The sequence below is a fragment of the Monodelphis domestica genome, chromosome 1 (assembly GCF_027887165.1).
Source record: "Monodelphis domestica isolate mMonDom1 chromosome 1, mMonDom1.pri, whole genome shotgun sequence".
NCBI classification, from domain to species: Eukaryota; Metazoa; Chordata; class Mammalia; order Didelphimorphia; family Didelphidae; genus Monodelphis; species Monodelphis domestica.
In genome coordinates, this window is record NC_077227.1 from 146,753,225 (window position 1) to 146,781,189 (window position 27,965).

Below are 27,965 nucleotides of genomic sequence, written 5' to 3' on the forward strand. Positions count from 1 at the left end.
TATAGATAAAATCTTTGGTTGCTAACTATTCTATCTCATTAAATGCCTTTGCTTTGATTTTTAAAATTCATCTATGTGTATTTCCTACGTATCTGTATTTCCCAAAATCAGTTTCACCATATACCTCCATTGCCAATATTGTATTTGAAAATTTTGGCAAAAACCTTGCTTAGGTCTCACTGTACTTCTATGCTGATTCCCTGGGGCCTATACTGTTTCCTACTTGTAGATATCTATGGCTTTCAAAATGTCAAAAAGTCAGATTTGTGATTTCTTTGGCATGAGAATTCTCTCCATCTACACAAATTATAGCCCACTTATAACTCAGTGGATACGCCTTAGTAAGTAGCCAGAGATACACAGTGAGACCGTATGACGTGTTCAGCCAAAGCTGATAAGATTATGTCATATTGGTTGAGTCACTATCCAATGTATTAGCTTGTATACCTCATAGCAGTAAAGAATTATCAGTCATTATTGTCAAAACATGTCAGGGGTCTCACCTAAGGTGGAAGAGGTAGGTAAGCCCAATATGTAGTTGTCTGTGTCCTTGGCACACTTAACAACACAAAATTGTCAAAAATACCATTTCAAGTGTCATATTATGCCCTTAAATCTGTGCCCTGTGTGTGCTGAGGCTTTGACTTGGCCCTAGGTGGGCATTCCTGCTTCTCTTGCTTGCTGGTCAGGGACATCTTGCTGGCTGTGTTTCTCATCTCGAGTCTGTAAGATGAGGCACAGGCTGTGGCATTCCTCTGGGGCACCCACACCAGCTTCCCAGCTGTGTCTGGCAAAATATAAGCGACCCCTCTGCTCCAGGTTAATAGTGGATCCGGGTCTTGTCATTGATTAGTTAAAATGCTCTTCCATATGACATGGTCTTCACTCCTTTTGGAGTCATGAAAATGAGTCATGGCAACATTTAAATTGTTCTCATCAAAGATTAAAAATTGAATATGAATATGACATTGCCTTGGGGGGGAGGAATCTACTCACAGGAATTTGCTTTTTTTCATCATGTCCCATTGTTTAGTAAGTGCTAAAGGCTTTGTTGCCACTGCTAGTATTCTGGGGGTGCTGCTAAGATGCTGATGAAGTCTCAATCCTCTCATTATCAGAAGGCCACAAGGTTCTTTTCTAGTCATGTGGGTAAAGAGGGAGCCAAAGATGAAGGCATTCTTCTCTCTCCCAAGCAACACCTTAGATTTGACTGGAAGACTTCCACCTTAAACTACTAGATGCTAAAAACCACCACCACCACCAAAAACAAAACAAAACAACAACAACAAAAAAAAAACCCTCAGTTTCCAAATGGATCACTATTTTAAAGATTATCATCAGAGTGTGAGCAACTTTCCTCAACAAATACTCCTCCTGTACAACATCATTCTGGTTCATCCAATGGTTTTCAAAGATACCAAAATTAATTAAGGACTTTTCCCTCACTTAGTCTAAAGCCTATATGTCTGATTAATCCAATAAGAAGTGTTCTCATCTGGTTAAAATATTGACTGATCTACTCAAATCCTGCCCCACTACCCACAATACATTTTTTTCAAAAGTACATTTATTGGGGACCAGCTAGGTGGCTCAGTAGATTGAGAGCTAGACTAGAAACTGAAGGTCCTGGGTTCAAATCTAAATTCAAATCAGCTTTGTAGCTATATGACCTTGGGCAAGTCACTTAACCCCCACTGCCTAGCCCTTACCACTCTTCTGTCTTAGAACTGATATAATAATACTAATGATAAGATGATGTTGAGATACTGAGGTTTATTTCAACCCTCAGCACCCCTCAATGAAGTAAGGCTGATAGCCTCCCTCACTGGCTGTTAGACAGATCTTCTTTGGGTTTTTCTTCTCAGTAAAGGCAGTACTTCTCAGCAGACAGGGACACTTTACTTTCACTTCAATGTAGGTTTTATCCAAGCAGGAACAGCAGATATAAGGTATCTTAACTCTCCTCAGCTCCTGGAACAGGAAGCCAAGACCTCCAGTCCACTCTGGAGACAGGAAGCCAAGAGCCCTCAGGCCCAGCTGGTGTCCCCTCAAATCTCCTCTCTCAGTTCCAGGATCCATTGTCATTTGGTTCCTGGCATGTGGCTAGCTCTTCTCCAGCAAAACTTTTTCCTTATTTACATTTTATCTATTTCTCTCTCTTTCCCTCCAACAGAACCAATGCATAATATTCATTCTAAGACTGAAAGTAAGGGTTAAAAAAAAATGTATTCATATGACTCCAATTAGAATGTAAACTTAGCAAACAAAGGGTTTCCATTTGTTTTGTATGAGGTCCAATAAGCAATATTCCATTCAATATATGTCATTAATGAACTGACCTATTCATGGATCTGCCCAGCCACAGATCCAGTCATCGATTTATCTGTCTATTCAAACTTCCAAAAATACTTTCCTTCTCTCATTTTTATGTTCCCAACCCAAAAACAGCTTGGCCCAAGGTAGTATGCTCTGAAAACATGGTGGTTTCAAACAATCTAAGAAAGTTTTGGCTTAAAAACTTAGTTAAAAATACTAAACTTACCCACAAATTGCTTGTAGAACAGCTTGTTAAACAGGACAGTCCCAAACATTTAGCAATCTACGTCTATATCAAGTGTCAATGCACCCACTGTTTGGTAGCGGAGTGGGAGTGGGAGTTAGTCTCTTCATATAGAGAGCATTTGTTCTACTGTATGCACATATTCATCTGGTATAATGAGCAAACATTATTTGGGGAGATTTCATACCATTCAAAAGATATAGATAATTTTATTTCCATAAACATGATTTTTACAATTTCTTTAAGGTTTGAATAACAAATATTTCCTCACAGAACAGGAAAAAGTAAAAATAATGTGTTTTTGTTATTTTATTCACTTAATCTGTCAGTTTGATTTTTCAACTCTTAGGATAAGACATAACTGAGGACACTGAACAGAGATCAAATATAAAATAATATTTCATTGGAAATTCTCTCTCATTTTCACAACTTTACAATCAAGCTTGTTCAAGTTCTACAAGGACTCCACCACAGTCTTTAGGATGGAGAAAAATCACTGGTTTCCCATGTGCTCCAATTTTAGCCTTCTCACTCAGAATACGGATCTTCTTTTGCTTTAAATCAGTCACAGCTGCTTCTATATCATCCACCTTGTGAAAAGAAGGGAAGAAAAACCATACTTAAGCATATTAGAATATTCATTCACCAAATTTTGAGGTCAAAATTATCCTTAAGAGATCACCTAAAACAGTGGAATCAAACTCAAATAGAAACAAGGATCACTAATCCACACATGAGGATGACTGAAAGCCACATATTTACTTGGTTTTAGAATGCCATATTATCTTGATTGTATTTTTTGTTAATTTAAATATTTCCCAATTAATTATGTTTTAATTTGGTTCTGGTCTACTCTTGTTGCACACTGCATGTGGCCTACAGGCTGCATGTTTTAAACCACATACTCTGTCTTAAATCATCTGGACCATATCAGAATCCTATTTTTATAAAGATTTCCAGAGGAGATTGCTGAATTTCCTCTTGTAATAAAGTGCAGGATTTAAGAATTCTCATTGGTAAATCATATGGACTGAACTAGATGGCCATAGAGGTCCCTTCCTTCCATTTCTAGGATTCTATGAAATTCTTTCCTACTATACACAAGTGTCTCATTTATCTTTCAGGCTAAAAAAAAAAAAACCGTGTACCATTCTGAGTGCAAAACATTCTTGTATAGATAGAAAGAAAACCTTTAGTTCCTTTCAATGAGTTCCAGTCACCAGGCTTGAATAAGTCAATAGCAAAGGTAGTGGAAGAATTCACAGGTGTGATTGCTAAGCCACTATCAGTGATCTCTAAAAAAATCTTCTGGACACGAGAGAGGTGCCACAGAACTCAGAAGTGGAAATGTCCCCAACGCTCCAAAAAGAGAAGTGGTTAGAGTCTTTAAATTATAAGCCTATGACATTGACTTTGTTCCCTACTAGCATTCTTGAATATATTAGTGAAAAACCATAACTACCTAGAAAAGGAAGAGCGACCCAAAACTCAGCAGGGACTCTGGGTTCATTTATGTCGAGAATGTCAATATCAGTAAGGTGCAGTTCCCACGCTAGTATTCTTATTCACTAGTTTGAACAATGATCCCATACTTAGAATACCAAGATTTAAATTAATTAAATAAATATTTATGAGCTTTGCTTGAAAAGTGTGAATATTAGAACTGTCTTTGCCCTTTTCCCATTGCTCTGCCACATTCATTGCAGTTACAGAAGCAGAAAAGGATAGAAGACAATTTTGTATTTTACTTCATGGGTTGTCATGCCTAGAAAACTTGTTACTTAGTGACCAAACTATTGGCAATAAGCCTTTTTGGAAAATGATCTTATTAATAGAGAGACTGGGTCCAAAATAAGGAAATGATAATCTGGGAAAGCAAGGTGGTTCAGTGGCTAGAGTACCAAGTCTATAGTCAGGAAGATCTGGGTCCAAATCCACCCACAGACTGCATAACTGGGAAAGAAATACAATTTGACAAAAACTACTGGGAAAACTGGACAGCAGTCTAGCACAAATTAGGTTTAACCAATACTTTATACTATATACCAAGATAAGTTTTAAATTAATGAATGATCTAGATATAAAAGGTCACATCATAAGCAAATAAGAGGCACAAAAAAGAAATTATCTTTTGATTCTATGGATAAAGGAAGGGTCTATTACTAAATAATTAATAGAGAAGCTCAATTTTTACTACATAAAATTTATAAGTTTTTATATATAAATACATCTCACATAGTTAAAATTAAAAGGGAAGGGGAGCAGCTATGTGGCTCAGTGAATTGAGAGCCAGCCCAGAGATGGGAGGTCCTAGGTTCAAATGTGATCTCAGATATTTCCTAGCTTTGTGATCCTGGGTAAGTCGCTTAACTTCCATTTTCTAGCCCTTACTGCTACTCTGCCTTGGAATCAATATTGATTCTAAGACAGAAGGTAAGGGTTTAAAAAAAATTAGAAGGGAAGTAGGTGAATGGGGAAAAATATTCTTTGCCATAAGTTTCTCTCATAAAGATCTCATATCCAGGATATATAAGAAATTGATTCAAATTTATAAGACTAAGACATTGCCCCAATAAATAAATGTATATTTATTTCTATATATGAACAGGAAGTTTTGAAAGAAAGAAATCCAACCTATCAACAACCAAGTTTAAAAAAATGCTCTAAGTTACCAATAATAAGAGAAATCAAAATTAAGCAACTCTGTTCCAGTTGATAATTATCAGACTGGCAAAGATGCCCAAAACGGGAAAATGGCAAATATTGGAAAGGCTGTGGGAAAAGAAACACACTAAAATACTGTTGGCAGAATTATGAATGGCCTAACCATTCTGAAAGGCAATTTGACGCTCTGCCCAAAAAGTTACTAAAATGTGAATATCCTTTGACCTGAACTGCTAGAAATCGGTGCAATCTGCAATAAGACAACTGAGGCAGGACTTTGAGCCAATAACTATGAAAGGGACTTGGTCCCCTTCAACAAATAGGATCCCAAACCTTCCTCACAGTCTAAGATCCCTATTTACTCCAGATCACAGTTTTTATAATCCTCAAGTCTCAGATTGTCCAAATGGTAGAGTACAAAATATACATTCTTGTTAGTGGTTGCAGGCTGACAGAACTATACCATTCCTACTCTATCAGCTCATTGACACAAAGCAACAGGTTAACATATAGCAACAAGCCAGTCAAAAACTCTTCCCCTCCACTATGTCCAGGGCAGGTAGGTCTTCCTGGTAATACGTCTGTGGAATTGCCTCTCCCCACTACACTCCCAACAACACAGGGTCCAAAGGGTTTAAAAAAGTTAAAACCACTCCAATCAATCAAAGGCAATGAAACAAGGCTGAGGGAGGGGCTCCTAAAATAACCAGGAATTTTCCACTGAACCTTAGGGCACATCTGTCAAGCAGGACTTGGAGGGATAGGCTTAGAGGAAGATCCTTTAGCAGCGGTCAGGGAAAGGACATGTCCTGACAAATTTAAGTCTAAAAGATGGAAGAACTACTCAACTACTTAACCTAATCTAATGACTCATATTATGTATGAAAATTAGTTGATTATCACTAACTGTATATTAATATGTGTTAATACAAAAGAAACATTCAAGAAATAATCACTACTCCTATGAAATCACATTAAATTGGAAAACACTCATTGAAATGTAGCATAGGAATCATTGATTCAATACTAAGGCAGGGGTTAACCCAAAGTGGGAGTCAAATTGTGGGGTTTTCCTTAACGGCTACACAAATCATTTCTCTCAGACCTAGCTATGCTACCACTATCCTACTACTAGACCCAATATTCCAAAAAGATCAGAAAATATTATATGCCCAACCCAAATGGTCACAATATGTCCTAAAATAGTTGCAGTATTTTTAAAAATAGTAACCAAGTACTGGAAACTAATGGGTTATTCTCCTATGAGTGAGTGGCCAAAAGAAATTATAATATATAAATATAATGGCATATACTGTGCCATAAGAAATGACAAAATGGACAGTTTCAGAAGAAATTGGAAAGTCTCCCATGAAAAGATGTAGAGTGAAGTGAATAAAACTAGAAAAATTTTTACAATGACAACAGTATTATAGGGGAAAAAACAAAAACCAAAAAACAATTTTGAAAGACTTTAGAACTCATATAAGTACAATGATAAATCACAAGTCCAGAATACTAAAGATGAAACACTTTTTCTGACAAAGAGGTGATAAACTTAAAAGTGCAGAAAGAGACATAATATACTTTCAGGCACCATCAATGTGAGAATTTGTTTTGCAGAGAGATTTCATTTTCTTTCTTTTTTTTTTAAGAGCAGTTTCAGTTTAGGAATGATGGAATTCAGATTGCAAAGAATTGAGTGGAGAGGAGAAGTGGAGGTAAAAAATAGCTTTTTCTAGAAATTTGGCTCTGAATAGGAAAGATGATTATTTGAAAGGACAGTAGAATCTAAGTGAGGATGTTTTAAAAATAGGGAGACTTCTCCTGCTACATGTTTGCAGACAGCAAGGAAGGAACCAATAGATAAGACTTGAAGTTTAGAGGAGAGGAAAAAGAGAAAGGGAAAGGAGAGGATGTCAGAGGGGGCAATCTGCTAGAGAAGGCAGGAGAGGAGATTACAGGAATGTGTAGTGGGATTAGCCTTCATGAGACAGAAGTTTACTTCTATATCAAAAATTAGACAAAAGGAGGAGAGAATGGAGAGTTCAAAACAAATGTATGCTACTTCACCAGCAAAGTATGAAGTGAAGTTATTAGCTGTGAGCCTAGTGCAGGGAAGAGACAGTGTGGGAAATTTAAGGAGAAAAGAGAAGGTTTGGAACAGTTATTGTGGGGAGTAGTATAATTAGTTAGGAAAGATTAAAAGGATTGATTTACTAACAGTGAGTAGCCAATTGAGTTTAGATAACTTAAACCCAAATTCAAATAGTGGTTTGACATAACTCCCCAAGCTAGGTGCTGATTTCCCCATTTATCTATTTAAGATAAAATTTCAGCTATCTAGCACCCTCTGGAAATGTCATTTTGGAGAGCTGTTTTAAAGATGTTAAAAGTTTCACGGTTTTAATTTATTTTTAGTAATCCTAGATGGAAATAGTTCTAAAATGTTTTCCTGCCTTTATAAAAAACAACTTCATTATAAATATGAGTTATTATACTGTCCTATATACAGTTCTCAACAGGCCCCCAAACTCTGTGGTTTCTGAATTCTTTTTATATTTTGGGGTTTGTTTTTAGTTTTTAAAAAAATATCCTCTTTTGATATCATTCATAAATTTTCAGGGCTTATCAAGGTACCTATTTTGAATCTGTAGCTTTTAATCTGCTGTGGGTTTTTGAAACCTATGCCAATTGGGGCCCAAGACAGATAGGTAGGATTCGATATTGGAAGGTTCTATCCAAGACTCTTTATGGCTTGGTATTCTCACCCAAAATTCTTTCCTGAGAATAAAAGAATCTGACTCATATCCTTGAATGACCTTCCAGCTCCCAGTAAGCATCAGATCTCCAAAGCAATAAACATAGGTTTATCATGAAAATATAAAGACAGAAGAAGGGATTTACATTCAAGCCCTTCTACCAAGAATTAGAATTCAATTGAGTTCATGATTATGAAACGAAAGAGGCAAAAGGCTCACACTCATACAGCAAGAATACTTTCTCCAAGAAGACAGAAGATAATGGATATGGTGAGTCTCAAATACAAAGTAGAAACTGATTATATCTTAACAGAAAACAAATGATCACTCATGTATTAGTAAAGTCTGAATCGACTTCCTTGTGTATCATGGACTAGTACATCAAAGGTAAAAATTAACAGCAAATTAGAAGGATAAAGATAAGATATTGCATGGGATCACAATAGGTGAATAAAATGTTGACTGAAAAATGAGGAGTGGATAGACATTGATCCTATTTATCATTATCTCCTAGAAAATTGTATATAAAGCAGTTGATAAAATTAAAAAGCCAGCACTAAACATTAAGGGCCTACATGAAATGCTAGGAATCCAAGACAAAAGAGTTCAGAAACCATTTCAGCCAGCAAATATCCTTTACAAACTATGAAAGAGCCCTTGGAAATGAATTGGGGAGTTTACAGAGTTTAAATAAGTCCTTTAAATGTTTATTAATGGGATAGATAGGTGGTTCAGTGGACTGAGAGCCAGGTCTAGAGATGTGTTTTCTGTAAACCTTAAAATTTCTTAGACTTATAAATGTTGGAAATTTCACCATTGGGAAATTTCATACTTGGAAAATTCCCTATTGATAGTGGGAACTCTATTGGAATGTGAACCCCATTGGCATGGGAGGTTCCTCCTCCTCCCTTCTTAAGATTACTTTAGGACAGAAACCTTTTGCTGAACAATGGAAAGGGCTTTGACCTATGCTTAAGCATAGAACAGGAATTTCTTTGAGTCATGATTGATTTTAGAATTGATACAATAGAGATACTTGGAATGACAGAACCAGGTCTTGGAAAATACAATTTCCACCCCACTCAGTCCTAACAGGATTTAGGAAGGGCTGCAGCAAAGGATCAAGATTTAATTATTTGAGAATATGACCTTCAACAGACATGTGCAAAGGGGCAGACCTCTGGGCGGTCCTGGGTTAAGCTAGAGCCACCATTGGCACAGGGAAGAATTGGACAGTGATTGGTAGATGTGAGAGCTGAGGGGAGGGAACTTGGATGGTTTCCTTAAAGATAGCGGGGTCTGAGGACTGAGGTGGTTGGTTGGAGAGGTGGTGCTTTGAGGATTGGCTCTGAAGGAAGCTGGAGGTGGAGGCCCCTGAGACTGTTTCTCCATTTTGGTCACGTGAGTAATAGGGACTGATCTCCTTTCTTTGCCCCAGCTATCTAAGGGCTTGGGCCTTTTGGCCCAGTCTAAACAGAAGGGGTATTTAAGCCCTATTCCCTTCTCTCCCCTTTCTCTCTTCCTCTCTCTCTCTCTCTCTCTCTATCTCTAATACCTTTCTTCCTCCTGTTTGTAATTAAACTCCATAAAAGGTTGACTGCTGACTTGAGTTTTCATTTAGGAATTACATAGCTGAATTCCTTGGTGACCTTAAATTAATATATATCAGTCTTTTAAAGTGATTTCCTTGTCACAATTCGAGGGGAGGTTAATTTGTATTAGAGGGGTTAAGACTTTCAGTATAGAGAGGGGGAAAGAGGGTGGAGATGCCCCCTTCTCAAAGTGGGTTCAGGAGACAGATGGTGTTTAGGGTTGGCTCAGAAAGAGGAGAGGGGGTTTGAAGATTTTCCCCCTTCTACCTTCCCTCCTTAGCTAAGGCTGCTCTCCCAGATTCACTCTTGTCCCTCTTGTCCCCCCTCCACTACTTGAGACCAAAGGGTCCCCCCTTGATCTATTCACTCACTCTTGTTCACAGCTTGGGGAACAGATTATCAATCAGGATAATACAAAGGAAAAAATATCAAGGAAAGAATGGGAGAGGAAAGTGGGGAAAAGGGTTCCTGTCTCTATCTAAAACCCTTTTCTTCCCTCCTCAAGTTTGGGGGGAACTCAGGCTTTGGCAAACTGAGCCCCCTGAGAGAAAGTCAGGTTGACTCACTCTGGGTTTGGCCCCTTGGCCACAGTTCAGACTCAGGGCAACAGGAGCTGAGATAAAGTCAGAGATTTAAAATGTCGTTCTCAGGTTTCCTCTTCAACAGTCTTTTCAGTTGGAATTTCAATTGGAATTCCAATTTTCAATTCTAATACTTTCTCTCTGTTAATTCCTTGTAAAATGTAATTTTATAAGATTTATTTAAAGGTAAATTAAAATCTTAATGTATTGAACAGAAGATGAAAGAACTTAGGATCTCTTTGAAAGTAAGGAGAAAAATTAATGTAAAGAAAACTTAAGGACAACTAAGTTCAGGAAACCTAGGACAATAGCAAGAAAGATCCAGTGAGCAGGGGTGAAGGTACAGTTTCTAAGAGGCAGATAATTCTATGATAGTTGAATGACTCACGAGCATGCTCTTTTGTATGTCCAGAAATATTGAGAACAGCATGAAATCCAATTGACTACACCATTTTAGATTCTCTAAGTGATAGACCTCAAAGACAGGAATCAGAGGAATACAAAGAAAATATACTCTCTCATAGTGAGTTAAATAAATTAAGATAGGCAGACAGCACATAAATACACACATACACTTATACACACATGCTCAGGGGCTGCAAGAGATATAAATAACAACAGAAAAAAATGGTATTTAATTATATAAGTTACAAAAGCACTAATTAAGGATGACAATTACAAGGGGCCTCCTTCCTTTTAGGGAAAATATATATTTTTTAAATTATGACAAAAAAGTTACTTATGATGTTAGAATTGGAAACCAAACTAAAGTAGGGAAAGAAATGGTTGAAAATTTGAGTTTAAAAGTAAATGTGTCTAAATTTTAAAAGTTAAAAAAAATTAAGTAAAAGTACCTAAGCAGTTAATCTTGGTGACATGTCCTTTATGGGGTTCTGCAGGTGGTATTTTAGTACCATTTGCTGAATTTTTGAGAGCTCTTTTAAGACAAATGTTCCTGAAGCCTAGAAATGAATAATTATAGTACCCAGCTTTTTAAAAAGGAATAACAATGATTGTAGTAATTCAAGTTCAATCAGCTTACCTTCAGTGTCTGAGAAAATACAGAGTATTTCATGAATTGATTTCCAAAAATCAAGGAATGACAAGGCAACAGTCAATCAAGAATGATTTCATTTCTACAAAATATGTCTAACCAAATTAATTTCTTTGTGTGATAGTAATATACTTGGACTTTGAATAAGACTTTTGATTCCATTCCATATGGAATTCTTAGCAACAATTTACATATATATGGTTAATAAAAGTAAGTAGTTAATAATAATATTTTACCACTACTGGGTAAGCTACACAGCTGACTGAAGGATTGTTCCCCAAGAATGCCATTTAGTGCTATTTACTGACAGTAAGTTGTTCTTCTGGTCTGCTCATGTCACTCCTCAGTTCATGTAAGGTTTCTCAGGTATCTCTGAAACTGCCCTTTTCATTTTTTCAATTCTCATAGCCACTACCAAATTGCCAATGATGACAGGGTTACTTCTTCTTAGCAGTGACATATGATTTGACTACTTCAGTTGTGATAGTGGAGAAAGATACACAGAGAAAGAAACACAAAATCTAGCCAATTATAATTTTCTACAGAAATAGAACTCTGTACTAAAATAATCTCATGAAGGAGACTTATTCTCCAAGTGATAAATTTAGCACATGCAGATGCCATCTTCTTCACTATGCATCTATTACCTGTTAATAATTTATTTGTATTTACCTCCTTTGATATAGCACCTTTAGCTTTTGTAAAGTTCACCATAGCTAGCTAGCTTTTGTCATTTTAAAATACCCTCAAAATGAAATTTACTGTTGAGTAGGTCCTTTTAGTCAAATTGATTCTAGCTAGTACTGGGGAAAGTATCTGGGCTACCCTTTAAAAAGATACAAAATGATCTTGATTTTACTTTACTGTTTCCTTTCATGTGCACATGACAAAAAAAGAAAGAACATCTGGTCTGGTTGCAATCTAGTCATTACAAGGTTGTGTCCCTATCCTTCTTAACCTCAATCCTTAGTGTATAGTTACCTAGATATTTAGGCTTTGTATCATACTTCATACTTCATTTCTGATCTCCTTTTACTATTTTCTTCTTATATATTTGCCCTATTTCTAAAGAATAACTAATAAACATATATATTTTAAACCCTTACCTTTTATCTTAGAATCAATATTGTGTATTAGTTCCAAGGCAGAAGAGTGGTAAGAGCTAGACAAGTGCCCAAGGCCACACAAGTAATAAGTATCTGAGGCAAGTCTTGAATCCAGGCCCTCCCATTTGTGACAGAGGCTGACACTAAAGAACAAGTGCCAGGCTGAATAGTGTGTGAAACTGATCACCTTGATGGGGGACAGGCCCCAAGGGATTGGAATCTTGTGGAGGAGAAGACTTGGGCTGGGAGAGGAATTGGTTTCTCAGTTTGGAGATCAATAAATAGGATCAATGTCTATCCACTCTTCATTTTTCAGTCAACATTTTATTCACCTATTGTGATCCCATGCAATACCTTATCTTTATCCTTCTAATTTGGTGTTAATTTTTACCTTTGATGTAGCTAGTCCATGATACACAAGGAGGCCAATTCAGACGTCAACTAATTCTTCCTTATTAAAAAATAAAGACAGTTTATTATTTTATTTCCTATGCATAGATTGCCCCAAGATATTCCAAGGACCTATTTGGTGAGCTAATGTTCTAGCTGAAATAATGCTAGCAACAGTGAACCCTTTCTTTTCAAAATCTTTACGAGACATGAGTTTAATAACTTATTACAAAATTTTGTTGGATATTGGCATCAATTTCATTGGCTGGTTATTTTTAGTCAGTCAATAAGCATTTATTAAGCATCTACTATGTACATGTACAATCAAGCTTATGTATGTAATAAATAGAATTAACAGAGAGAAAGCATTAGAATTGAAAAGGGATGAGAAAGGTTTTATATAAAAGATGGGGTTTTAGTTGGGGTTTAAATGAAGCCAGAGAAGCCAAGAAGTGAGGAGGTAATATACCTTTTATTCAACCATGAGCACTGGCACAGTTTTCTGTATTCAGTTTTCTGGCACTTATTCCCCATCATCCCACAAAGATGCTTAATAGTTATGCTGTAACCACATCTTCAAGTTCTTTCAGTATTTTGGGGATATGGCTCAACATGTAGACCTGAATTCATTTAAAATTACAAGATGCTTTTCTGCTATCTTGAATTACTTGTTTATTACGTTACTTCTATTCTTTCCTATTTGAAGACTATGAACCCTCAGGGGAAACAAAGAAAAGCAACAAACTTGAGGACCTTGGCTTTCTGCCATTACATTGAGTCTATCACTTTTTAGTATTTGCTACCTCAGATGAAACACAATTTATAAAATCTTTTTTTGTCTTCCTTAGCTACTTTTTATGAGCTTCTACTTATTCTGGATATTTATTCGGCTTAAGAATTTATTCAATGTAGCATTATTTTTAAAAACAACTCTGAGTAACCACCTCACACCTAACCGACTGGCCAATATGGCAGCAAAGGAAAGTGATAAATGTTGGGGGGGGGGATGTGGCAAAATTGGGACACTAATGCACTGCCAGTGGAGTTGAGAATTAATCCAACCATTCTGGAGGGCAATTTGGAACTATGCCCAAAGGGCTTTAAAAGACTGTCTTGCCCTTTGAACCAGCCATACCACTGCAGGATTTGTACCCAAAAAGATAATAAGGGAAAAGACTTGTACAAAAATATTTATAGCTTCACTCTTTGTGGTGGCAAAAAATTGGAAAATGAGGGGGTGTCCATCGATTGAGAAATGGCTGAAAAAGTTATGGTATCTGATGGTGATGGAATACTATCATGCTCAAAGAAATGATGAACTGGAAGAATTCCAAATGAACTGGAAAGACCTCCAGGAATTTTGATGCAGAGCAAAAGGAGCAGAACCAGGAGAACATTATACACAGAGATTGACACACTGGCACAATCAAATGTAACAGACTTTTCTACCAGTAGCAATGCAATGATCCAGAGTAATTCTGAGGGACTTATGAGAAAGAATGCTATCCACATCTAGAGAAAGAACTGCCAGAACAGAAACACATTAGAAAAAAAAATGCTTGATCACAGAATATGATTGGAGTTTTGATGTTAAACGATTGCTCTACTGCAAATATGAATAATATGGAAATAGGTTTTAAACAATGATATCTGTATATCAGATATATATATATATATATATATATATATATATATATATATATAGTGGAATTGCTTGTCAGCTCAGGGAGGAGGAAGGGAAATGGGGTAGGGGGAATCATGAATCACGTAACCATGGAAAAATATTCTTTTTTTTTTTTTAAGGTTTGTAAAAATATTTTGTTTTTGTTTTTGTTTTTAATTTTTAAAACATTATTTTATTTGGTCATTTTCATACATTGTTCATTGGAAACAGATCATTTTCTTTTCCTCTCCCTCCCCCCCTACCCCTGCCACCCCTTCCCTAGCTGCTGGGCAATTCCTCTGGGTATCACATGTGTCCTTGCTCTGAACCCATTTCCTTGTTGTTGGTATTTGCATTAGGGCACTCATTTAGCATCTCTCCTTGATCATGTCCCCTCAACCTCTGTAGTCAAGCAGTTGCTTTTCCTCAGTGTTTTTATTCCCTCAGTTTGTCCTCTGCTTGAGGATAGTTTTGTTTTGTTTTTTTCTCGTAGATCGCTGCAGGTTGTTCAGGGACACTGTAAAGCCATTACTGGAGAAGTCCATTACGTTCGATTATACCACAGTGTATTAGTCTCTGTGTACAATGTTTTCCTGGTTCTGCTCCTCTCACTCTGCATCACTTCCTGGAGGTTGTTCCAGTCTCCATGGAATTCCTCCACTTTATTATTCCTTTGAGCACAATAGTATTCCATCACCAACATATACCACAATTTGTTCAGCCATTCCCCAATTAAAGGGCATCCCCTCATTTTCCAATTTTTGGCCACCACAAAGAGCACAGCTATGAATATTCTTGTACAAGTCTTTTTCCTTATTATCTCTTTGGGGTACAAACCCAGCAGTGCTATGGCTGGATCAAAGGGCAGAGAGTCTTTTATCGCCCTTTGGGCATAGTTCCAAATTGCCCTCCAGAATGGTTGGATCAATTCAGAACTCCACCAGCAATGCATTAATCTCCCTACTTTGCCACAACCCCTCCAGCATGTGTGAGGTGATACCTCAAAGTTGTTTTGATTTGCATCTCTCTGATTATAAGAGATCTAGAACACGTTTTCATGTGCTTATTAATAGTCTTGATTTCTTTAACTGAAAATTGCCTATTCATGTCCCTTGCCCATTTTCAAATGGAGAATGGCATGATTTTTTGTACAACTGGTTTAACTCTTTATAGATTTGAATAATTAGACCTTTGTCAGCGGTTTTTGTTATGAAGATTGTTTCCCAATTTGTTGCTTTCCTTCTAATTTTAGTCACATTGGTTTTGTTTGTACAAAAACTTTTTAATTTGATGTAGTCAGAATTATTTATTTTGCATTTTGTGACTCTTTCTAAGTCTTGCTTGGTTTTAAAATCTTTCCTTTCCCAAAGGTCTGACATATATACTATTCTGTGTTCACCTAATTTACTTATAGTTTCCTTCTTTATATTCAAGTCATTCGCCCATTCTGAGTTTATCTTGGTGAAAAATATTCTTAATTAATTAATTAATCTATACTCACTTTTTTATACTCTCTGAACATGGAACCATACCTATCTAAACTTTAAAAATGTATTCCTAAATCCAAATGTAACATCTCATCTATGTTCTGCATCCTCTCCCCTCTAGATTATAAACTACAAAATTATATCATCATTTGTTTCCAGGGCCCCTATCACTTACATGACAAACCAATTACTACTTGTTCATCAGAATTAAGTCCTAAATAGCAGTTTCTCTCTTTACCTTCTAAGAGATTAAATTATTGGCAAGACTAGTAAAGAATTTAGAATATGCTCTGGGCTTAGTAGGATGAAATTGCTTGCAGACATTCAAATAAAAATTGATACCTTAAAATGTTTTATAAATATAATAATGCCTCAGTAATCTAGATACCAGACTTTTGGTATCTCAGAATAGCACAAAACTCAGAAGTAGAAGAAAGAGAGGAAGGAAGGAGATGGGACCTGAGGAAGACTTTGGATTAAGGGAAAGATAGATAGAAAGATAAGGGAAAGAAGACAGGAGAACAAATGGAGCCTTGGATAAAATCTGAACAAAAGATCCAAAGTTGGGAAGTGGCAACATTAGTTTGGAGAAAAGTGAGTAATTTAATTTGATTACAGAACAGAGTATTTGAAGGAAAATTGTGTGAGAGAAGACTTGAAAGACAGATGGAAGCCAGATTGTGACAGCTTTACAATGCTATGGCTAAGCAATTTGGATTTTAGTAGAAATTTAGCAATTTCTAAATGTTTTGGAGAAAAGGGATATGATCAAAGCTGTGCAGGAAAAATACTCTAGCAGTGATTGAGTATGGTGTTTGGGAATAGATTGAAGGTTTGAAGACCTGTTAAGTATTATAGCAATCATCAAGTAAGACATAATCAGAGCTTCAAATGAATAAATATAGTTGATTAAGTTGTGTTGTTTTTTTCTGATGGGTGGTTCTAGTATTTCAAAGCAAGATATATCATATAGAAGATATAGAAGGTTATATATAGCTCATTAAAAAATCACCAAGAAGGGGGCAGCTGGGTAGCTCAGTGGATTGAGAGCTAGGCCCAGAGATGGGAGGTCCTAGGTTCAAATCTGGTCTTAGACACTTCCCAGCTGTGTGACCCTGGGCAAGTCATTTAACACCCATTGCCTAGCCCTTACCAGTCTTCTGCCTTGGAGCCAATACACAATATTGATTCTAAGACAGAAGGTAAGGGTTTAAAAAAAAATCACCAAGTCATGCAAGTTGATTAAAAAGTTCAAAAAACATTTTTTTTAGGAAAATAATTCCTGAATATCACTTTAATAGTTATATAATGTTAATAACAATAGTAAATTGCATCAGAAGCCTTCAGTGTCAGTCAGTAAATATTTATTAAGCACTTACTATGAGGAATAAAGAGAAAAATAAAAAATAATCTTTGCCCCCAAAGAGTTCAAAACCTAATAGGAAAAACAACATACAAATAACTAAGTATATACAAGGTATATATTAGATTGATTAGAAATAATCAACTGAAAGAAAGTATTAGAATTAAGAGGAACTGGAAAGGCTTCCTCTAGAATGTGGGTTTTATTTGGGACTTGAAGCAAATCAGGGAAGCCAGAAGTCAAGAGAGGAAGGGAGAGAGCATTCCAGGCCAGGAAAATAGCCAGGGTGAATGCCTAGAATTAGAAGGTGGCATGTCTAATTGAAGGAACAGCAAGCAAGAGATCAGTGTCTCTGGAATGCAGTAAATGGAAAAGAAAATGTGGGGGACAGAGTGCAGAGTGGTACACAGTGTAAGATGTCAGAGAGAAACAGGTTATAAAGGGCTTTGAACACCAAACAGAAATTATACGAAACTTCAGAAAACTGAGATGGAAAGATTAAGCGACTGGCCCAAGGTCACACAGCTAATAAGTGTCTGAGACCAGAATTAAATTCAGCTCTTCCTGACTCCAGGCCCAGTGCTCAGTGCCGCCTAGCAACCATTAATAGTGAGTTAATTGGGGGAGGTATGAAAGGATTACTTTGCAAGAATGAGGGTCCAATTGAGGTTCTACAGCATGAATTTGTGGTGGACTCAGTTAACATGGCTTTGTGATTTTTTTCCACTTTGGTTCAGCAGCACATGTAAAGGAAAGAAGGCAGTGGATGGTAAGAGAAGTCTAAGGTTGAGGCTTGGCAGGTATGATCAACAATGATAGGGCAAAGGGACTAAATAGACAGATGAGTGTGGAGCTTGTTCACCAACAAGTCAAGAGGGGTAAAGGAAGAAAGTTTAGCTAGTGTAAGGGTAATGGTCTGAATGAGAAATGAGAAGCTAAGGGATTAGAGATCAGGATAATTTCAAAACTGCATGCTTATGTGAAAAGAGCAAAGTTAGTCTGTTTCTAGATTCAACTAAGAAAATTTTTATTAAGTTAAGTACTAGGGTTACAAAGATGAAAAGAACAGTTTCAGGGGCAGCTGGGTGGCTCAGTGGATTGAGAGCCAGGCCTAGAGATGGGAGGTCCCAGGTTCAAATGTGGCCTCAGACATTTCCCAACTGTGTGACCCTGGGCAAGTCACTTGACCCCCATTGCCTAGCCCTTACCACTCTTTTGCCTTGGAACCAATACACAGTATTTATTCCAAGACAAGAAGGTAAGGGCTTAAAAAAACAAAACACCATAATTTCTCTCCTCTATTAGTAGAATGCACCCTGAAGAAGCTTATTTACTATCTTATAATAATCTTGCCAAGTTCCTATTTGCCAGTGATATTTCTCCATTTGATGAATGGATGTGGCATGGTGAGAAAAGGTTAGGAAAAGTGAGTTCAATAATTCAATTTTGCTTCTGATTCATGTGATACATTAATTACATGTTCTTTACTTCAGTTTCTCTATCTGCAAAATGAGGAAAATTATCTCCATAAGAATGTTATAAAGAACTGAGATTATGTCTATAAAGTATCTATCAAGTAGTAGATTTTAAAGAAGGCTATTTTATAATATTGAGATATTAAATAACTGATTCGTTATGGTACTATAGATCTGGAATCTCCAAACTTAAGAGCACTGCGTGTGCCTGTCTATATACATAATATATGTTGACAAATTACATATGTGTTAACTACTCTACTAATAGAAATTTGAAATAATGATATAAAGATGAAATAAATAATTTTATTATTTATGAATGAATATTTTTAGAATGAAATAAATTTTAAAATATTATATAAGAATTAAAACATCTTTTTCTTCTCTAAAAGAGAGCAATGTAATTGAATTTCCTCCACTATTTTTGAGATTTTTTTTTTTAACATTTCATAATAGTAAAAGGGCCTGGTTCCAAGTTTTAATGTTTTCTTTTTTTCATCCAATTGAATTATCTTGCACATGCTATAGAGTAGTGACAGCCCATTGTGGAGATCACTGTTTTTGTCCATTAAAAATCTGTAGATAGCCGCTTTATTACTCCCCTGACAGAATCTTAGACAGACTTGCTATAGGGAGTCATGTTAAGTAACCCTCTAGAAGTTATACATTCACTGAGTTATTTCAAGAAGACACTATGTATAAGAAACTTGAGGTCCTGAAGACAGAATTAGCTAAATGGAAATAGCTGGAGCTGGTTTCCAGCTACTTTAGTTACTCAATTAACTTTTTACCATCTCCATGACAGATGAATTCTTTCACATAACTCACATGGGTATTAAAAGACTTAATTAATGATTGTAATGAGTTTTGAACTCTTGGGATGTGTTTTTATACAATTTAAAAGTTTCTTCATTTATCTATCAACCTTAATCTTGATCTCCAGTCCTTTTTCTAAGTTAGGTACAGTACTTTCTGGAAGTCTTGTCATCTTTTGTAGCTTTTAGCTTTACATGAAAAGTTTCTAATTCATGCCTATGTTGAGTGAATATCTAAATTAATAAAATGAGTTTTAATTGCATTTGCACCCAATTACTATATATATAGATATATATAGTTGTTACTATAGCAACTAAGAATTGGGGGATTCTGTCTAAGGCCTCAATAGTATTTCAAAGTGCTTTTTATTAATTCTAATCCATTTATTGCTTTCAAGATTGCTGTACCAAGAAATAAAGAGAATGGTTACTAAAGTTTTAATATTGAGTGATGAATAAATCTGTAGCATGATTAAAACATTCCACTTATGATAGAAAAAGATAGAGAATATAATGAACTTGAAGCGTCACTTTGCCCCTTAAGTAAAGAATAATTTAATGGAATTGGCTTTTACAAAGGGAAAGGTGCCTTTGGACTTTTGGTTTAATTGATTTTGACATCTGAACTGCTTTGCTTCCCCCAAGCCTTCCACAATGGACCTCTAACCACCCTCACAGAGCAAGACCTTGCTTTACAATTTACTGAGAAAATGGAGGCCATTTGTCATAAACTCTGTTTTCTCCCCTTCTCTACATCTACATCTTCCCTCTTCTGCTCCAGTCTCAGATAAAGAGGGCCCTTATTTTTGCCAAGGCCAACCCCTAGATCTCTTATCTTTTTTTTTTTTAACAAATTGTTCCCATGATTATGCGTTCACTCTCCTTAATCTTCAGTCTCTCTGAATTCCACCAATTTTCCAGTGCTTTTACCCATTTTACTTATCCTTAGGGGAAAAAAAAAATTCTCTAGACCCTTCCCCCTTCAAGCTAGTGTCCTAGCTCTCTCCCAGAATAAACTTTTTACACTTACTGCCTCCACTTCTTCTCATCTCATTCTCTTCACAGCTCTTTGAAATCTGGAATCACTCAACTAAAATTGAAATCACCAGTAATCTCCTAAGCACCAAATCTTCTGGTCCTTTCTCAGTTTTCATTTTTCTTGATATCTTTGATACTGTGGAACATCTTCTCTCAGTTGCTTTCTTCTCTCTGAATTTTCACAACTCTACTCATAGTTCTCCTACCTGTCTTACTTCTCTTTCTCAGTCACCTTTGCTAGTTTATCATCCATTTCAAATACCCTAACTGTGGCTAACCTAAGCCCTTCCTTTTTCTCTTTCTACATTGTCTCTCTTGGAGACCTTATTAGTTCACAAAGATTTATGATTTTTATGATATGATTCTTGTATCTATCTGCCCAGTTTAGCCTCTCTCTTGAGCTCCAAAAACCTATTGGAAAGTTTGAATTGAATAGGCACATTAAATTCAACATACCTAAGATAAAATTCATTGTCTTTTCCGAAAATCCACTCCTTTTCTAAACCTCTCTACTTCTGGAGAGAGAAGCAGCATCCTTATAGTCACCCAAGTTTGCGGCTTTGGCATCAGTCTCAACTTCTCATTCTTCCTCCCTCCACTTATCTAATTAGCTTCTAAGCTCGTGCCATGGATAGATCACTGAGTGTGGAGTCCGGAAGAGCAGAGTTCAAATTTAACCTTAGATACTTATTGGCTGAGTGACTGGGTAAGGCTCTATTTGCCTCAGGTTCCTTATCTGTAAAAATAATGGCACCTACCTTGAAGGGGGTACTGTGTAAATAAAATGAAATAATATTTATAAAGTGCTTTGCAAACCTCAAAGTGTTATATAAATATTAGCTTCCATTAAGTCTCTTTTTAATCTCCATAATATCTCTTAAATCTGTTCCAGTCTCTGCACTCACATGGTTGCCACATTCTATAGACTTTCATGACCTCTTGCCTCCTTATTGCAATAGCTTCCCAATTGTTCTCCCTGCCTCAAATCTTTCCCTACTCTAAACGTTCTCCACAAGGCTGCCAAAATGACCTTTCTAAAGTACAGATCTGATCATATCTCTATCTAATTTAACAAATTTGGAAGGCTATTACTTCTAGGATCAAATTTAAATTCTGCTGTTTGGCATTTAAAGTTCATCAAAATTTGGCCTAGCCTACTCTTCCGGACTTATTACATATTATTACTCTCCTTCACACACACTAAGGCACAGTTAAACTGTCTTCTTAGTGTTCCTCACACAAAGCATTCCAAGTCACATTTATGTTCTTCATTTCTGGACTGTATTGTTTTTTTAGGGTTCCTAGTTTCCTTTAAGGTTTAGTTCAAGTTCTATTTCTATATGAAACCCATTTTAAATTCCCTTAGATGCTAATACTAACTCTCAAAATTACCTTGTATCTATGTTGTATATTTCTTATATGTAAATGTTGTCTCCCCACAGCTAGACTATAAGCTTCTCAAAAGAAGAAATTATTTTTTTTTGCCCCTATTACTTTGCACAATGTCTGAAACATACTAAGCATTTAATATATTTCTGTTGATTGATATACTATATAAAACCCCAAGTTAGGTTCTATTCTGATTCATTCTGAAACTAGCTTTCATAGGAATGAAGGCAAAAGTGATAGGATAACAATGTGAATTTGAAATTCTTTCAGTCACATCTCACATCTCTCTTTTTAAGTAGGCAGCTTAAATTCAGAATGTAACCCAAAAAGTCCCCTCTAAAAGCAAAATATATTTCACAAGGTCCATATACTAATTTATTACTTTGTTTTTTTCCAGAACCTAATTAGTTTTATTTTAAATGTAATTTGAACACATTTGTCATTCTGGCTTCCCAAGAGATAGCAAGTAAATAAATTTGATTCTCTGGTTAACCTGGCTTATCTGGAATTGTAAGCAGCATATCATTCAAGGTGAATCAATAAATGACTGACAATGAATGAAAAAACATTAAGTGTTTAGTACTGTGCTAAGCATGAGAGATACAAATGGGAAAGCAAGACAAGTCTGTTCTTAAGGAACTCATTCTAATTAAGGAAATCACCATATATTGGTGATGTTCCTCAGGATACACTACACTGGCAGGTCTGATGGCAATGGAGTTGATGGTAAAGCCAAATGTAGTGGAGATGCTAGAGGTAAATAAGAGGAAAGTTCCTACAAGTGATAGCTGACAGTGAGAGAATCAGCCTAAGAGGTCTGGCTCTGCTTTCTGTGTTAGTCATCATAAAAGCTATCTTCAGCGACCAAACCTCAGCTTGGTAGGCATCAGGTGGTTTGAAGTTCTTTATTATCTCTACAATTCATTCTAGGAAAGACCCAAATGATAGGATTCATCCATAAATAAACCCAAGATTATTTTGCATCATAATTGGCCTAGATTCAGATTATTTTATTTTACTCTATTTTTATGGTCCTGTAACTAACTAGAATGTGACTTTGTCCAGTACCTCAAAAGTCGAGTCTTATCTGAATAAAAACAAGACATTCTGCAGCTTAAGGATTCATTTCAAGTATATTTCTAGAAAGGCTCAAGTTTTTTCAAGGTATTGTTATTAGATACAAATCATATGTTTTAAAAAATCACACAAACTTTCAGGAAAAGAAATTACTCCCAAGATACAGACTTCTGTAAATTTAAAGAACAATCAGTTGAATTTTGTCAGGAAATGGTGAAAATATTTTAGTATTTTCTCTTCTTAATTTCTTAAAGGCAGATTGCTTATATAATATTTTGGGAATAATACCAGTATAATCCATGGAAATCGCTAATAAAAGTTTTTTTTTTTAATGTCATCAATATTCTTAGCAAGTCAAAGATAATTGTAGGAAAAAGAAATATTTAAAGAATTTTACATACCTCAATGCAGATATGATGCATTCCTCCTGCTTTGTTTTTCTTCAGAAAGCTTTCAATTGGGCTTTCATCTCCCAAAGGATGCAGTAATTCTAGCTTGGTATTTCCAAGCTCCACAAAGACTACGGAGACACCATGTTCAGGAACAGGGACCACCTCACTTACCTGGGCCCCTAGCATATTCCTATAAAAAGACCTGGCTATCTGCAAGTCAGGCACTGCAATTGCTACATGATTTAATCGACCTAGATTCCACAAGGCTTCTGGTACATTCTGAGACAAAGGCTGTGACCTTGAAAACGTTCTTACTGTTGGAGTAGGAGTTTGCAGTTTAGTGAAAGTTCCTGTCAAATTGAAAGACAATGTGTTAATTAATTTGAAAATTGTATCTCTTTTTTTTCTCTTAATAAAAATGTAAATGTATATGTTCTAGTGAACAACTGTTATTTTCTTCTCTCTTTTTTTAAACTCTTACCTTTCATTTTAGAATCAATACTGTGTATTGGTTTCAAGAGAAAAGAGTGGTAAAGGACTAGGCAAGGGAGGTTAATGACTTACCCAGGGTCACACAGCTGGGAGGTATCTGAGGCCAAATTTGAACCCAGGACCTAGCTGCCCCTTATCTTTTAAGAAGTATTAAAGCCTATTAAAAGTGTAAAAATATAAAAAGAAATCTCCTACAGAATTATTTGGGGTCCATCCAGTGCCAAAGCCAAAGAGGTCTGGTGCTAATTTGTTATGCAAACCTCAGTCACAGCACCTTTCACACAGTATCCAAGAAGGGACTTGAAACCAGGTATTCCTGACTCCGAGGTTAGCCCTCTATTATTATGCCATACTGTCAGCCAGTATAGTTTGCTGAAGGCAACACTAGCTGAGTCTAAACTCTGCCTGATCCTAGCAAACCAGAAATGTTTTCGGTACGGTTTAATGACAGTATGTCTGTTGTCTAAGGAAGAACCCAGAAAAATTCAGAAATGGCTAATTATCAGGTTGGCTACAGTGTGATTAATCTGACAGGCTAACTCTTGAAGATTATCTGCTTAACTGTAGATGTGCCTCAAACTTTCTAGGTAGAGGGAATTCCCACACTTAAAATCACCAACCCTTAAAGCATGCCACATTTCGCATAAAAGGTAATAAGGAACAGAACAAGAAAAAGAATAAAGGTTAAAGCCTAATTAGCTAAATTTAAACATAATAGAGTAACCATATATATCAAAGTAATGTCTTTTCCTTAAGAAAAATTTTTACTTTTCTTGAATTCTATAGTTAAGCTCATTAAAATTAATACTCCAGTAATACAAAAATAAAATCTATGTTCCATTCACATGAAATTCAATTGGAAAAATGGTGAATTGAGAAGAAGAATAACATTTAAATTGAAGATCATAGGCAACATTAAAGCCAATTATGAGAATTTCCTCTGAGGTAGCTGGTATTTTTGTTCTACTCCCTCTCTTCCTCTTAAAGAATAAAAGGATAGAAATGTATAACTAGTTGTGGGACAACTGAACATCTATCTTTGGAATATATGCATGCTTAAAGGAAGTGATGTGGAAAAGAGGAGCATAAAAGAAGAGACCAGTATGGTCCAGGGGTCATTCCTTTCCTGGCATTTGGAGTGAGTGGCTGAGATCCTTGACTTGGCTTGGAGGAGACTTTTTCTCTGGATCCTGCATTGACTTGCTGGGTAATTAGCTAAGATTCCTGCCTTGGATTTGTAGAAGGCTGTGTTGGTGAAACTCTTGCTAAAGACACCACTGAGACTTATGGCTGAGGATTATTGGGAAATCCACATGGAGACAAGGGACTTGGGGAAGTCCCTGCTGAGCATAACTTTACTAGATAAGGGATGGTAGGCTTGTTAGAATCTGTCTCTTTACATTTTTCCACTTTCTACTTCTTTGTAAATAAAGGCTGCTAAAAGTCATTTTGACCTAAGTTATAATATTTTTAAACTGGCAACCACAATATTATTTTATAACTCTCATATTTAGTATAAAAACCTGCTTAAATCTTACAACTGCCAGGTTAAGGATGACTTTTTTTCAGAAAGTGATGTGGTGTCTTTGAAGGTTTTTGAGCAGTGACATAATCAGAACTGCTTTAGGAAGATTAACAGGGCAATAACTGGTAGAACTCCTTAGAAGGGTAAGAAATGGAGACAAGATTAAGTTAGGAAGCACTTATTAGCCTGGAAACTCCTTGAGAACAAGGACTATTCTTTGCCTTTCTTTTTATCCCTAGGGCTTAGCACAGTATCTAGCACATAGTAAGCATTTGATAGAGTTGACAGTTGATAGAGAATAATGTGGAAAGAATTCCACAGTCAGCTAAATTTCTTTTATAATAGTTGTCTTAGGTGTAAAAGCCTTTAAGAACAAGGGCAGGATGGTACAATGAAAACAACAAGGGTGTTGAATTCAAAGGACTTGGGTTCAAATCTCATCTAAATTGTATGATTAAGTAAGTGATGTAACCATTTTAGGCTTCTATTTCCTCATCAGTAAAATGTGTTTAAAGAATGAGGAGTTTCAGTAATTCTATTAAGAAAAATCAATCAATAAGTACAGTATTTCGTAAGTGCTTACTATGTGCTTGGCCAGATAAGTCATACAATTGATAGATCCTCAGGCCTAGAGATAGGATGATTCCTTTTCCTGAGTTCAAATCTGACCTCACTTACTGGTTCCTGGACATGTCATTTAACCCTATTTACTCCAGTTTTCTTATCTGTAAGATGGATCAAAGAAGGAAATGGCAAACCACTTTAGCTTTGCCAAGAAAATCCCAAAAGAAGTCACAAAGAGTCAGATAAGATGAAAAAGATGACTAAATAACAAAAACTACATGTTAAGCACTGTGCCAAAAATCACTAGAATTCATAAGCAAAAGTGAAATATTTTCGAGAAAATTAGATTTTAATGGGGAAGAAAACATGCCCATATAGACACTCCCATAGCACATAAGGCAAGATTAAAGCTAGAGATTTAGAAAGGGGAAATAGGAAACCTATTAAGCTGTGAAGAACAAAGAAAAAAGATTGGGGGTTAGTGGAAATAGGGGAGAGTAGTGTTGGGAGCCAGAAAACTTGAATTTAATCTTGGTTCATGAAGGTGGGAGAAGGGAAGCTAAATATTCTGTAAAAATTTAACAAACCAGGATCGACCAAGTCTTTCTGGCTGACTTGGGGCAGCTACCTGGGTTAGTAGATAACAGGGCGGGGCTTGGAGTGAGGAAGACCTAAGTTAAAATCCAGGCTCAGACACCGTTGTATGACCCTGGGCAAGTCATTTAATTTGTTTGCTTCAGTTGCCTCATCTGTAAAATGGGGATAATGACAGCACTTTACATCCCAGAGTTGTTGTGAGGATCAAATGAGATAACTGTAAAGCACTTAGCACAGTGCCTGGTACATAATGCTATATAAATGTTATCTATTATTATTATTAGTTTCTGTAAATGTAGTGTGCTCACTATCATTATAGGACATAATCATAAGCCATCATAGATATTTTGTAAACTCTGGATCTGATTCTTTCACTATTTTATGAAGTATGAGCTGAAACTGACCATTTTTTTTATTGGAGCTTTTAAAAAGTCACTTTAAAAAATCCAATTTGGATTGAAAGTATACACTGATTGCCTTCTTAAAAGACCTTTCCCCAGTTCATTTACTCTTCGATGTCCTCTAGGGATGCTAGTTTGGCAATAGTGGTATTTACCCAGCTGGCCTCCTCTACAGGAAGGACTGCTTTGCCCTCTCCAGGAACTTTGATTGGACTAGGGAAAGGTTTGCCCAGGGCAAGGTGTCAGCACTCTGACACCTCACCCCCACCCCCACACACTTAAAAAAAAATCCAGTTCAATTCCTCACTGCTGAACACTGTTAAGGGACTTTAAAATGTTTAATTTCCTCGAGTGAGTTGGTGCAGGGACTTGCTGCCCTTGGTTGGGTTACAGGGTACCTTGCCCAAGGGTTCTCCCTGGTACAGGGGAGTAAGAGGTCTGTCTTGCTACAGGTCCTGAGTTGAAATTCAGACTCTTTACACTTACTGAGCCTGAGTGACTTTGACCTTTTTGAGCCTCAGTTTTTTCATCTGTAAAATGAGAAAGACTAGATGTTCCTTAAGATCTCTTCGAGCTCTAAATAGATTACCTTTCCCTTCACAAAGCCCCGCCTGGCTTGCCGAAAGACTTCTTAAATTCAGTTAGCTCCCTTCCCAGGAGCGGAGACAGCTCTCCTCAGCCTTTGACTAGATCCAGTCACCCATCCCCGTTCGCTCTGAAGCACTCACATAAAGCCCAGAGGTGAATACCTGCAGCCCTGGCCACAACAGCCAGCCCTAGGACGACCTTCTGCACATGCGCCATCTTCGTAGTGGGACGGGTGGAGCGAGTGGGTGGAAGAAGGCGGTGGCTCAAACGCAGCCACAGGATTGGAGTAGGGATGTCTGCCTAAAGTGGACAAGGGGGCCCGCGTGAGAGGAAGGGCGTGTACGACTGCTGCAATTGGTCGAGCGTCTACGAGGAGGAAGGCCTATCTGTCTA

The 27,965-nt window shown here is 36.6% G+C and overlaps 1 protein-coding gene across 1 annotated transcript; it reads right to left on the reverse strand.

Annotated features, from left to right (window-relative positions):
- Positions 1-2,744: 2,744 nt before the first annotated feature.
- Positions 2,745-27,958, reverse strand: MCEE (methylmalonyl-CoA epimerase). The gene is made up of 3 exons (XM_003339988.4): positions 27,734-27,958; positions 23,415-23,755; positions 2,745-3,150 (listed from the first exon to the last, which is right to left on the reverse strand). The coding sequence occupies exons 1-3, from the start codon at positions 27,786-27,788 to the stop codon at positions 2,998-3,000; spliced, it is 549 nt and encodes a 182-aa protein (XP_003340036.3). The 5' UTR covers positions 27,789-27,958; the 3' UTR covers positions 2,745-2,997.
- Between the last annotated feature and the right edge of the window lie 7 nt (positions 27,959-27,965).

What these genes read in the sequence shown, in the direction of transcription:
- MCEE (XM_003339988.4), bottom strand. Translation starts at nt 27,788, where the DNA reads ATGGCGCATGTGCAGAAGGTCGTCCTAGGGCTGGCTGTTGTGGCCAGG. An exon ending in TGTTGTGGCCAGGGCTGCAG is followed by an intron (nt 23,756 to 27,733) that starts GTATTCACCTCT and finishes TCAATTTGACAG; the next exon opens with GAACTTTCACTAAACTGCAA. An exon ending in TGCATCATATCTGCATTGAG is followed by an intron (nt 3,151 to 23,414) that starts GTATGTAAAATT and finishes TCTTTTCACAAG; the next exon opens with GTGGATGATATAGAAGCAGC.